At 39.5% G+C, this 13,824-nt stretch overlaps 1 protein-coding gene across 5 annotated transcripts in view; it reads right to left on the minus strand.

The window, feature by feature from the left end:
• Positions 1-9,855: 9,855 nt before the first annotated feature.
• Positions 9,856-13,824, minus strand: part of LOC134345297 (ephrin type-B receptor 3-like) — a 92,680-nt gene continuing 88,711 nt past the window's right edge. Inside the window, exons 15-16 of one of the 5 annotated variants that reach the window (XM_063045743.1) lie at positions 12,839-12,994; positions 9,857-12,104 (exon numbers count right to left, since the gene is read on the minus strand). In XM_063045743.1, coding sequence (XP_062901813.1) covers positions 11,996-12,104; positions 12,839-12,994 — 265 coding nt within the window. In that variant the 3' untranslated portion in view covers positions 9,857-11,995. Of the gene's footprint in view, positions 12,105-12,838; positions 12,995-13,824 lie in introns of all 5 variants that reach the window. The other 4 variants (XM_063045744.1, XM_063045746.1, XM_063045747.1 and 1 more) reach the window with 4 other exon arrangements.

Raw genomic sequence — 13,824 nt, forward strand, 5'->3', positions numbered from 1 at the left:
CTCTGCTCTGGTGTCATCTTCACCAGTATCCTCCTCCAATCACCTGGGTAAGCTCCTCTCTCAAGCCTCTGTAATTCCTTTTATTCCAGATGGTTGTGAATCTGTGGAATTCATGGTCATAGATAGCTGTGCAGGCCAAGTTATTCAGTGTTCTTAAGGCAGAGGTTGATAGTTTTGTGATTAATCAGGATGTCAAAGGTTACAGAGAGAAGGCAGGAGAATGGGGTTGAGGGAGATAATAAATCAGCCATGATAGAATGGCAGACTCAATGGCCAAGTGTATCTTCCCTGTACCTATGGTCTTACGGTCTGTTCATGTAGCCAAGTATGTACCCAAACCAATAATAATGAGTAACCTCACAAAATGGTATATAAGTAGCTCCATTTAAGATGATCACAAACTATTCTTTGCTAATTAATTCTTAGAAGCTGGACTTCCTAATTACATTAATGCTGTATTAATATGATATTGTTTTCTTTTCAGTGATCTGAATCTCAGAGTTCATGTTTTCTTATTAGTGCAATTTTATTAACAAAAGTGACCCATTGATTGCTTTCTGGCAAGTGAGTAAGTAAAGCTGATCAAAACATCAACATTGAAATGTCTAAACACATTTTGCTTGAGCTCTATGCAATCCTTCAAAAGGCGTGTCAGAGTTGCATGGAGCAACTCCAGATGTTGGTGAGATAACAATGTGCAACAGTAACATCCCAGAGAAACAGCTCAGATGAAAGCTGGCTGGATTCTACGCAAAGGTCACACATTGAATTGGCACCATTCTTGCTACACTGAATTTGTTCACCCTGGAGAATGGAGCAACAAAACTTAGTAACAATTACTGTATAAACAGCATGTATCTCATTACCAAAAATACTGGAGATGGTATCATGAATTTGTGTTTCAAAATTCAAGCAGTTTTCCACATGGGTGATAAAAAAAAGTGAATAAATATAAGTTGGAGATCATATTAAGTGGGTGCAGTGCACAAGCAGTAGCTTTGAGTAATTAAGTTTAAGGAATACTTTGGATAACCCACCCAAGATTTATGAGCAGAAAATAGACACAGCTTTAAGCTCTGCAAATTTCTTTCTATGATTGTGACATGGTTAAACTAACTATTTATAGAGAACTTAAAGGATTTTTTAAGAAACTCTTAGATAGGTACATGAAGCTTAGAAAAAATAGAGGGCTATGCAGTAGGGAGCTTCTAGAGTTGGTTACAAGGTCAGCACAACATTATGGGCCAAAGTGCCTGTAACGTGCTGTAAATTTTCTATCTTTCTATGCTTCTGTGTTTCTAACTGAAGGTGGACAGACGCATTCAGAAGGTATTACTATAATTTATCAAGGAATGGCAATAACAAGGTAATATTAAAGTCCACTTTTGAAACTGGCAACATCCAGTACATGCTTCACAATCTGTGGCAGCTTTATAATAAATTATCATCCCCTGTTAGCAGTTTATCTCCTAGCTCATATAGATGCTGATATTTCTGTCAAGAGTTGCGTTCATTTGATGTAAGAATTTCTTTAAACTACCATTCAAGCCATCAAGAAGAAACCAAGCAGAGGAAAGCCACTGTAAATATCGCAACAGAAGAACCAGAAGTTACAATATCTCTTTGCTATCAACATGGCCTGAAGACAGTGGTTGCTCGTCTTTCACTTGAAGCTCTTGTTTAGTCTCCCCATACAATGGCGCTGAAGATGACCAACTTCCAGTTGATGGTAATTATAAGGAAATAACGTGTTGGAATATTTTAACTGTGACTTTATTACTGCAGTTGCAGTGAAAATAAGAATGCAACTTTATTTTACTTGACTTGTGTTTTAGAAAAGCTGGACATCTGAAAGGATAGTTATAAAATACCAGACAGAGGAAACAACAGAAACATAAAACAAGTTGCTACTAAACTGTGTCAAATAGACTGGCGGATAGGGCTCTACATAAAAATATGCACCAAAATGGACACTACTGTGAAATCTCTCACGAAGTTAAGGAAGAGTGGAATGAATAAATGACCTCTGGTGATTGAGAAATTCTTTTATTAATTGACAGAATATGGAATGCCACCATTTATGGTACATCCGTAAATGTCCCTGACTGAGAAAGCAGTTATGAACAGGCCTCATTGATAGAACTGGGTAAGAATGGCAAATTTCCTTCCCTGACATGTATGAGTGAACTAAATGATTCAAATCGCAATCAAATGGGTTCACAATTACTTATAGAGTCATAGAAAAGTACAGCACAGAAACCATCTAGTCTCTGACAAACCATATAGACTGCCTAGTCCCATCGACCTGCACCAGACCACAGCCCTCCATATCCCTACCATCCATGTACCTATCCAAACTTCCCTTAAACATTAAAATTGAGCTCACCTTCACCACTTGCTCTGGAAACTTATTCCACACTCATGACTTTCTAAGTGAAGAAGTTGCTCCTTATGTTCCCCTTAAACTTTTCACCTTTCACTCTTAACCCATGACCTCCAGCTATAGTCTCACCCAACCTCAGTGGAAAAAGCCTGCTTGCATTTACCCTATCTATACCCCTCATAATTCTGTACACGTCTATCAAATCTCCCCTCAGTCTTCTACGTTCCAAGGAATAAAGTCCTAACCTATTCAATCTTTAGTTATAATTGAGGTCCTCCAGTCCCGGCAACCTCCTTATAAATTTTCCCTGTACTCTTTCAATTTTATTTCCATCTTTCCTGTAGGTGGGTGACCAAGACTGCACACAATACTTCAAATTAGGCCTCTCCAACATAAGAACTTCAACATAACATCCCACCTCCTGTACTCAATACTATGATTCATGAAAGCCAATGATTCAAAAGCTTTACTTATGATCCTATCTTCCTGTGCCATCACTTTCAATTAATTATGGGCCTCTATTCCCAGATCATTTTGCTTTACTGCACTCCTCAGTGCCCTGCCCTTCACTGTGCAAGACCTACCCTGGTTGGTACTAACGAAGTGCACTTCATACTTGTCTTCATTAAATTTCATCTGCCATTTTTCCAGCTGGTCCAGATCCCTTTGCAAGCTCTGGTAGTCTTCCTTGCTGTCCACTATAATCTTGGTGTCATCTGCAAGTTTGCTTATCCAGTTAACATCATTATCATCCAGATCATTGATATAGATTACAAACAATAACAAACACAGCACCGATCCCTGCAGCACTCCACTAGTCACAGGCCTCCAGTCAGAGAGGCAACCATCTATTACCACCCTCTGGCTTCTCCCACAAAGCCAATGTCTAATCCAATTTACCACCTCATTTTGAATGCCAAGTGTCTGAACCTTCCTGAACAACCTCCCATGCAGGATCCTGTCAAACGCCTGGCTAAAGTCCATGTAGAAAACATCTACTGCCTTACCTTCACGAACTTTCCTGGTAACCTACTCAAAAAAAACTCTATAATATTGGTTAGACATGACATACCACACACAAAGCCATGCTGACGATCCCTAATCAACCTCTACCTCTCCAAATACTCATATACCTGGTTCCTTAGAATACCTTTCAATAACTTTCCCACTACTGATGTCAAACTCACTGGCCTATGATTGCCTGATTTATTTTTAAATCTTTTCTTAAACAGTGGAACCACATTAGCTAATCTCTAATCCTCCAGTAATTCACCTATCACTAATGATGTTTTAAATATCTCTTCTAGGTCCTCTGCAATTTCCGCACGCCTCCCACAGGGTCTGACAGAACACCTTGTTAGGCCCTGAGGATTTATCCACTCTAACTTGCCTCAAGACAACAAACACCTCCTCCTCTGTAATCTGTATAGGGTCCATGACCTTGCTGTTGTTTTGCCTCACTTCTATAGAATCTGAGTCCATCTCCCGTGTAAGTACAGATCTCCCCCATCACTTTTGGCTCCATGTGTAGATTACCATTCTGATCTGATGTCATACAGATCTGTCTCCACATGCTCTTCACTATCTGTTCTGGCACTCTGGTTTCCCATTCCCTGCATCTCTAGATCAACCCCCACCCCCATGCAGCAATAGCAAACTTTCCCACTGGGATATTAGTCCCCCTCCATCTCTTCTGTACAGGTGTCACCTTCCATGGAAGAGTGCCCAATGATCCAAAAATCTGATGCCCTCCCTCCTACACCAACTCCTTGGCCACGTGTTACACTGTATGATCTTCCTATTTCTAGCCTCACTAGCACGTGGTATGGGTAGTTATCCTGAGATCACAATTCAAGAGGTGCTATCCTTTAACTTAGCACCTAACTTCTTGAACTCACTTTGCAGAAACTTGTCACTCCTCCTACCAATATCATTGGTGCTGTTGCGGACCTCGACCTCTGGCTGCTCACTCTCCCACTTAAGAATGCTGAAGATCTATCGAGATGTCCCAGATCCTGGCACCTGGGAGGTAACATACCATCTGGGAAACTCGTTCTCGTTCTCAGAACATCCTTTCTGTTCCCCTGACTAATGAATCAACTATCATCACAGTTCTCCTCTTCTCCCCCTTTCCATTCTGAGTCAGAGTCATACTCACAGTGCCAGAGACCCAACTGCTGTGAATTTCCACTGCTAGGCCTTTCCTCTTCTCCCCCACCCCCAACAGTATCCAAAGTGGTATCCTCAGAGAAGCTTATCTTAAAAGTCCACATTGACTTAATCTTTTTGGTGTAAGATCTCAAGTTGCCAAGGTGGGATCCAGGTCTTTGAATCTATGTACCAAAACTCTCATTGCTAATCCACTAATATAACCATCACACCACCCTGACACACTTTGCAATCGCTATTTTGGTGCCCATTTCAATTAGTAATGGTTAGCAAATTGTAGTTGCAGTTCATGGTGGTTTCATGAGTAGGGAAGCAGGAAATTAGATGTCATGAATACAATTTAAAGTCACTGCCCCACATAAAACACTGGTACTGGTTAGATTTAGTGTATTGTTTTGCAGGCACTGATGGGTGTAGAGATCTTTTTCTTTTAGCAAAAGCCAAATCTTTCTAGTCAAACTTCCAGGCACCAGCACCATGAGGGAAAGTGGTGGAACAGTTGTGATAGCAACATGTAAGAGGCTTTTGGACAGACACATCAACAGGCAAGGGACCATGACAGATGTGCAGTTTAAGTTGGCATCATGGTCAGTATTGATAATGTGAGCCAAGGAGGCAATTTCTGTGCTGTCTGTTCTGAAGTAATGGGAAGATATGTGTGTGTCCGGCTGCAAAGTAGAATTCAATTTAATGATCTTGTGAAGACTCCTAATGTACGGTTTTAAATGTGTATCTCTTATTATTCTGGCCACATCATTCATTGCCTGTAGTGCTGCTCCTCATTGTCTCCACTGCCCATGGTGAATGATCAGCAGCCTTCCACTTACTTGCAAATATTGGGGAACCACATTACAAAACCATTAGGATAGCTGCCCTTGCAAAGAAGCCAATCTCAAGGGGCTGTACAGGACTTGCATTAGGATTTCCAACTGCAATGTAAGTCAAAAGAAGGATAATGAAGAGTCTTGGAGTGCAAACCTTTGCTTGAATTAACATTCAGTTTTACAGTCCTCACAAAATAAGTGCTATGTACAAACGATATGCCACATGCCCAATGATGAAAAGTTACTATTACCCTATTTTTTAAAAAGATGCACAAAATAATTGTCCTATGGTATCTCTGTTGACCACAGTTTCCATATATCGCTCTTCCTCCTCTCAATGCAGTTGTATTATTGACTTTTTTAGCGGGTTTCACCAATAATGTTGTGTGGGATTTGCTAAGCACTATCACTGGCCTTAAATACCTTCTTGGAATATTTTACACTGGCTTTCCTGCGGCGCCAAAGCAAATTAGCCAATTCAGACATTGTTTTGATGCCATAAAGAATCTACCCAGACTCTTGATAGTCATATAGGTCTTTGTTTGAAGGACAGATTTAAAAAGTTACCAGTTCTGAGGCTAGATTTCAATCAATTTTCTTCTTGAGAAAGCTGAGGCATTAACAAAATTGCCAGGAATGCATCAGCTTGATTTTTGGTGATGCTTTCCCTGCAGCACATATGTAGCTATGAAATGGATGATCCTTCTTAGTGTTGATGCTCATTCATACATTCATTGTAATTCATTGTGACTTGAACTGAATCCTAAAGAGGAGCAGAATAAAAACAGGCCCTTCAGCCCAGCGTTCCTATGCTGACCATCAACACCCGTTTTTACACTAATCCTACACTTATTTTATTTTCTCCACATCCATATCAGCTCACTTCCTCAGAATCAAGGGACATCAATTTAGAACAGAGAGAAGGAATTTCTTGAGCCAGAGGGTGGGGAATCTATGACATTCATTGCCTCAGATGGCTCTGGAGGCCAAGTCTTTGAGTATATTTAAAGCAGAGGTTGATGGGTTGTTGATCAGTTAGGGTGTCAAACGTTATGGGGAGAAGACAGGAGAATGGAGTTGGAAGGAATAATAAATCAGCCATGATGGAATGGCACTGCTGACTTTATGGGCTGAGTGGCCGAATTATGTTTCTAACTCTTCCCACTTTCTACCAATTCTCTACACACTGGGGGAAATCGACAGTGACCAATTAACCTACAGGCTATATGTTGTTAGAATATGGGAGGAAATTGAACACTCAGAGGAAAGTCAACTGGTCAGAAGGAGAGCTTGCAAACTCTACACTGAGAGTACGGAGATTAGGGATTGAACAGAGGTTACTGGAGTTGAGAGGCAGCAACCCTGCTAGTTGATTTACTGTACCACCTGCACTGAAGTCACTTTGACCATGAACATGAGTATTATATTCAGGTGAGGGAATGTTCCTGATGCAAAGTTTGGCAGTAGACCAGTCATTAACCAGCATCCTTTATAGGTCCGTCGGAAGATGCAGACACATGAACAGAATGCAATAGCTGTCCAACTTCAAGGACAATGCCTCTGAACTAAATTAACTGAGGCATTGATCATGTGGGTCGTCAGAGGCTTTTTTCCAGGGGTGAAATCGCTGTCACAAGAGCGCATGGGTTTAAGGCGGTTGGGAGCAGATACAGAGGAGATATCGGGGTAAGTTTTTTATGCAGAGAATGGTGAGTGCATAGAATGGGCTGCCGGCGATGGTGGTGGAGGCGAATACAATAGGGTCTTTTAACAGACTTTTGGATAGGTACATGGAGCTTAGAAAAATAGAGGGCTATGGGTAACCCTAGTAATTTCTAAGGTAGGGACATGTTTGGCACAACTTTGTGGGCCGAAGGGCCTGTATTGTGCTGTAGGTTTTCTGTTTCTAACTATGGGATATGATGCACATATTAGGTTGGAGGTGCTCTCCAGCAATAATCACTTTGGATCAAAGCTCTTTTGTCCACTCTCCATTGTGTTCCACTATATCATTAAACTCCAAGGCTTCTATGTCCTATACTTCCTTGTCAGTGCAAATGCTGAATCTTAACTAACCATTTAATGATCTGTTTAAAATTCAACTCTGTAACAAGGATTTAATAAAGATCAATATTGAAGTGAAAAAGAAAACCAGTTTCTATTAAAATGCCCTAAGCAATGAAGCTGAAATATGTACCATGGTATTAAACCATAAAAATTTATGGACTACTGCTGCCTCTAAATTTCCATGAGCATTGGAATATTAACTGTCTTCACCTCACTCAATGTTTGCAGGGCCAGAACTTTAAAATTCAACATTGAACATTCCAGAGTATTAAATTCAGTTTCCTGTCAGCAAGAATGAAAAGAAACAAATGAAATCCATTTTCTCATTAAGGCACAGACCAGAGCTTGCCATAATACTTAACTACTTTGGGTAACTTCAGGCAAAACTTAACTGCAAACACCTATTCCAATTGAAAGCAGCCTGCTTGCCTTAGCTGAATGGGAGGCTGATGTCTGAAATGTGCAGACCTTACTACAATCTCTCAGTAAAAATTACCTTTTGGAAAATTAGCAAAGTACACCTATAGTTGGTTGAAAACTGAAATAATGAGCTTGTGTCCCGAGACAGTCACATTGAAAAAAATGGAAAAAGAAGTACAATGGACATAGTAACTGACTTCTTGATTGAAAGAGAAATTTAAAGCAACGCAGATTTGAATCAAAATGTCAAAATTCTTGGCATAAGCATAATAGCTTCAGTATGCAAGTTTAATTCAAGCTGCTTTCATTAAGTGACGGGAAATCGTTAATAGATAAAGCATTGGAATCCATTGCACAAAGTAACTGACAGAGAATCCAACAAGGTACCTTCTTTCCTACATTTTAGTTCAAAGGTTGGGAATATTTCAAGTTGAAGAATTAGTTTTTTCCAACTAAAGGCTTAAACAAAAGATCTCCTAATTTTATTGGATAATTCTATTTCGTTTGGGGGTGTTGGTTGTACTTTGCTCAATAACCCACTGTTGTAACACCCCTAGTCCATCTAAAGAGTCTGCAGAGGTTTGTAGACTCAGCAGGCTCCATCATGGACACAATCCTCCCACCACCAAGGCTATGCCTCGTAAGGCAGGTACCTTTATTAAGCACGCTAACCATTCGCATACCCTCTTCTTATTACTCCCTTCAGTGAGGTGGTACAGGAGCCTGAAGACACACACTCAACACTTTAGGAGTAGCTTCTTCCCGTGTCATCAAATTTCTAAATGGTGCACAAACATGCGAAAACTACTTCATTATTCCTCTTTTGCACTATTTATTGATATTTTATTGCAACACAGTATTTTTTTTAATCTCTTGCATTGTACTGCTGCCACAAAACAACACATTTCATATGTCAATGATAATGAACCTGATTTTGACCAATCACTGATCAGGCAGGAGTTTAAAGGAAAGAATCTACAAATGGTCTTAGCTGCTGTACAATTCACAATGAAGGCCAATAAAAATAAGATCTCTGAAGCTAAAAGTGAATTAAGGTGCTGGAAGAAATCAGCAGGGTGGGTAAAATAGAAAACCATCTATCCTGCTTGGGTAGTTTATCACACAGGGGTGTAAATGGTCAATTTTCCAATTTCAGTTAACCCACAAACTCACCTAGTTTTTCTTCACCCTTGGTTCATTACTTCCATCCCATCCCCTCTGCTCTCCCTATCTGGTTCCACCTATCACCTACCAACCTCTTTCTCACTCCTCTTTGCTCACCTGGCTCCACCTATTTATAATTTCTCTGCACCAATCTGGGTCCATCTATCACCTATCAACCCACATTTCTGCCCACCCTTCTTCCCCACCTGGTTCCTCCTACCCACCCAGTTGGTTCCAACCATTGCCAACTGGTATCTGTCTCATCTCTTCCCCCACCAGTTTTCATCAATGCATCATCCCCTCCTCATTTGGTTCCACCTATCACCTACCAGCCTCTTTGTGCCTCTCCCTCCCTATTGCCCCTTCCACCACCACCACATACTGGTAATCTTTTCCAGTCCTACTATGGAACCTCAACCCAATGTAGACTTACCTTTTGGCTCCACAGATGCTGCTTAAGCTGTTGACTTCTTCCAGTATTCTGTTTTTGTTATATTAGATTTCTGCAGCTGATAAAGCCTCATTAAATCAGTGATTTAAGCATGCTGCAATTCTGGCTTATCTCTTTGAGGGTAAGTCATCCACGCTGAAGATCTGTTATGAAGTCATCTGTCTTGGATATGTATTCCTGTTATTCTGTTTCTTGCTGTAAGGTTAGGATATTGTGAAAGATACCTACTCTTCACGGATATCCTCAATTTGGCATTTTTGTCAATCAGATGCCATTATTAAACTAACAAGTGTGGATAACTAGTTGTCCTGTATCTAGTACAAGCATATGAAATTTAAATTTTGTTAAGAAACTTTATTTTTGCTATGAAAGAAGCTTGCTTGTCAGTTTACAGTATTACATTACTGTACTAGGTCAGCATAGTGTGTTTTGTTATATGTAATTAAAATGATTGGTATTGTTAAGAAACACCTTTCAAAAACAAACGCTGCTCTGAATTGAGGATGTTTTCAACAAAATGCTGTAAATAATCACCCTTATAAAACATTACTGATTGCCAACTATGAGTACTGGCAAAGACAGTGATATATTAAACAAAAGAAGCAAGCACAGTGTAATACCATAAACTTCTTAAATAATTTAATTGCAAAAGTGTTTTTTAAAAATATTTCTACAAATGCAAGAATGCATCATTTTTCACCATTAAATACATCTCAATATTTTAAAAAGTTTGCAAAATACTATACAGGTATGTTTCCAAAGTGACTGGAAGACAGCCATTAGATCTTTCTACAAAAGATTAGCCACCGTAAGGCTATTAGAGAGAAGCAGTAAGGGGAATGATTACTCAGGAAGAAATGGTGGGCAATGGTTATTAAATCTTGCACCAAATTCACAGCAACAATAACTGAATGTTTTACCTTGATCACAGATGTCCCATAGACACTGTGAACTACTACAAATAACCTATCGCAACAATTTATTTTTACAACATTGTGTTATTTTACAGTACAAATTGGGATTAAGGGTCTACTTTTAGGATTTAGAATTGCAGAATACTCAATTTTAACTTGCATTCTGCACATTTTTGCCTTGTCTATATACAATAAAGACATATTCCATCTAGAGTGGCAAAATATACAGTCTGTATTTACTGTCTGAAGCCCACGCATTAACAAGGAAAATATCTGATAGTATGTACAAATGTACAGTTTCCTCTGCCACATTTTCTAAGTAAGAGAAGTTCAGCAGAGGAACTAAGGATGATTTACTGCAATATTAACTAAATTAAAAATGCTTATTGCCTTTCCATATTTTTGTTTCACTATTACAGACTTCTCACTCGTTTGTTTACAAAGATTTTATCTGACTTTAGAAAAAATAAAATTTCCCGTCTTTTGGCAATGACAACAAAATTTAACAGCACTTGATTAAACAGATGGCCATGAAGTTTTACAGTCATGTATAGCCTCTCACTTTTCCTGACAGCTGTCACGGTTAAAGGTTCTAAATCATTTTGGCTGCTTAGTGTCTGCTTGCACAGTTCGAAAAGATCTGTTCCACTCTTGTCTCACAGGTGACGACTTCATAAACTCAGATGGAAGTCAAGGAAATCCCAATAATACACTCCAGAAGAAAGACTCTACCCTACATTACAGCAGTTCTGAATCAATCACGTTCGCTTCATTGTTGAGGTTCTTTTTATCCATCTTCGCCCAGGCATTTTTGACTGACCTTTGTAAGAACTGTTTCTTGGCACCGTATATCCTTCACTTGTCACTGCACAGGCGGACCCAATACGTCCAGCATTCTGTTTACTTAGAGTAACCATAAATTATAAGAACACCTGGGAAAACCAAGTGAAATCTTATATGCATAATAGCTGGGCATGAGTACTTTCATTTCCTCTCAAGGTATAATTATCTTGATGCCAGTATTCAATGTTCAAGTGCCACACAAGTTGTGAAGGAAGGTAATTTTGGACCAAAAGGTGCAAGCACACCTTGAAGGCATTCATAGCTATTCCAATCTGGCTTTATTGCAAATTGAGAACTGGGGATTAGCTCAAGATTCAGCTATAAGGTTGCCACGCTATGTACAGCAATTTCTTTATTATTTTCTCACAGGTGGTATTTTGAAGGATGAGCTGAACATCAAATCTGTGATCCATTTAAATAAGATATCTTCAATATGAAGATTTAATAGGTACTAGCTTCTTGGCAGAACCTGCGTCCCTTGGCAATGTGCAACAGTCTTTGATAATGCCACAAGTTTGATGCAATAGGAGTAAAATTCCATGAAACAAACCAACTGCCCCAAAAAAAAACTATTTCAGACTGCATTCCTTTTTGGAGCCCTTTCAGACATTTTTCAATTCATGCTACAATTATCCTTGAACTGAGGGTTGACTTGAAACAATAGTTTTAGGTGCTCCACACAGGAATAACTGGAAACCAGGCACTGCACGCAATTATTCTATTTGACTTCAAACTTAATCATTTCCAGAGTTCCTTGCTGTCAGACCTGCACTGGAAGCGTCTGGTTCATCTGTAATCTCATGTCTTGAATGCTGCCGAGAATCTTCTTCTGGTGCCCGGCCAGTGTGACTCCTATCCTCAGCAAGTCCCTGCAATAGAATGCACATTAGTTACATTTTCTTTGGCAAGATACTTTGGCTCTGATTCAATAAAAGAAACAAAGAATGTTTAATAATTCTATGCTGATGTCCTCAAAATGTTCTACTTTTTGACTCCAAAGCCATTCGTAAAATACAGTTTTCAAAATTTATGTGGAATGTAAAAGCAACATTTCACAAATGTCCTTCCTGTATGAAATTACTGACTTTGGTTTACTAACTACATTTGTTTTGTGCCACGTAGCTCCATTATCCAAAATTACTGTCTTTGAACATAAATTGGTGACTCTTGCATTATTTGTTTAATGAAAAGAATATGGCTAAGATTGCACTATGAAGCCTTTAAATACATTGGATTCAACTGATTTAACATCGCTTAAGAATTCTGGGAGATATGTTTATTTTGGAAAAGGCACTGAGCTACTCTCTCACTATTTCTCAATACTGATTGCCCTTTTATTGACATTGTGTGTTTAATTCCTACTCTACAGAGTTAAATTTGAATCGTGAGTGAGGTGTGTGTGTAGAAAAATACTGATCATTATTTAGCACCTTCAAAATCAGGTATAAAGCCAGAGGCTTCATGTGCTAGGGTCAGTCTACGTTTTAGGATAAAGGCATATCCTGACTGAAACAGCTTCTCCACTTGTACTGATCTTGGCACAGCCTCAGTTCATAACAAAATTTATGAACTGGCTGGTGAAAGTGAGGAGGGTAATACTTACTCTGCTGTCATCTGAGCAACCAAGTCGAAAGAGGTGAACCCAGCATTAATAAAATTCTCCTTGTACCGACCCATTTTAATTGCATCTAGCCAGTCTCCCACTGTGGTAAATGTGGTGTAGTCAGGAACAGTACGATCCAAAAGAGGCTGAGAAGGGCTGTGGAAAAGATAAGACAAAATCAGTCCACATCTTAAGCCCTGCATACATCAGTATCCAGAGTGAGTCTGGAACAAGTCACTTCAGGTACTGAGGATGATAAGGATCACAGAAGTCCCATTTCAACTATGTACTTAAAGCAGTTCAGGTCTGATCCTTGATAGCTGACTGTGCGTATCTGTACTGCTTTAAGATGTGATGTTGATGAAAGGGTGACAACAACTGCCACAGATGATTCCGGTCTGCCTTCCACATTTCACAGTAACTATGAGGTACATGTGCCAAAGCTTTAGTGCTTAGGGTCCTCACTCTGAATCAGTGAACACAATACTTTGTTTTTCTTGACCAAAAAGATTATTTATGTTGCTCATCTTTGTCAACTATCATGCCTGCCTAGACTTCTCCCACTTGGATGTTTTAATTGCACAACCCTCTATCCCTACTCATTCAAATAACTGTTCAGATTCCTCTTACAAGTTGTTACTGTTCCTGCCTCCACCATCTCTGGCAGCTCATTCCAGATACCAATTACTCCAAGTATGCCTCTCAGATCTCTTTAAAACCTCATCGCTCTCATTCTGACATTCCTATCTGAGAAAATACTAAGTAACCCTCTCATAATGGTTACGTCAACCCTCAACATGCTTTGTCCTGGAGAAAGTGGACCAAACCCCTGAGTCACAGAGTTATAAAGCGTGGAAAGAGGATCTGTGGCTCATCTAATCCATGATGAACAAGCTGCCTACCTCAGCTAATCCCATTTGTCACAGCTTTCTCAACCTTTCCTATCCATGTACCTTCCTAAATGTTTCTTAAACATAGAAATACTC

This window comes from Mobula hypostoma, chromosome 4 (genome assembly GCF_963921235.1).
Source record: "Mobula hypostoma chromosome 4, sMobHyp1.1, whole genome shotgun sequence".
Lineage (NCBI taxonomy): Eukaryota > Metazoa > Chordata > Chondrichthyes > Myliobatiformes > Myliobatidae > Mobula > Mobula hypostoma.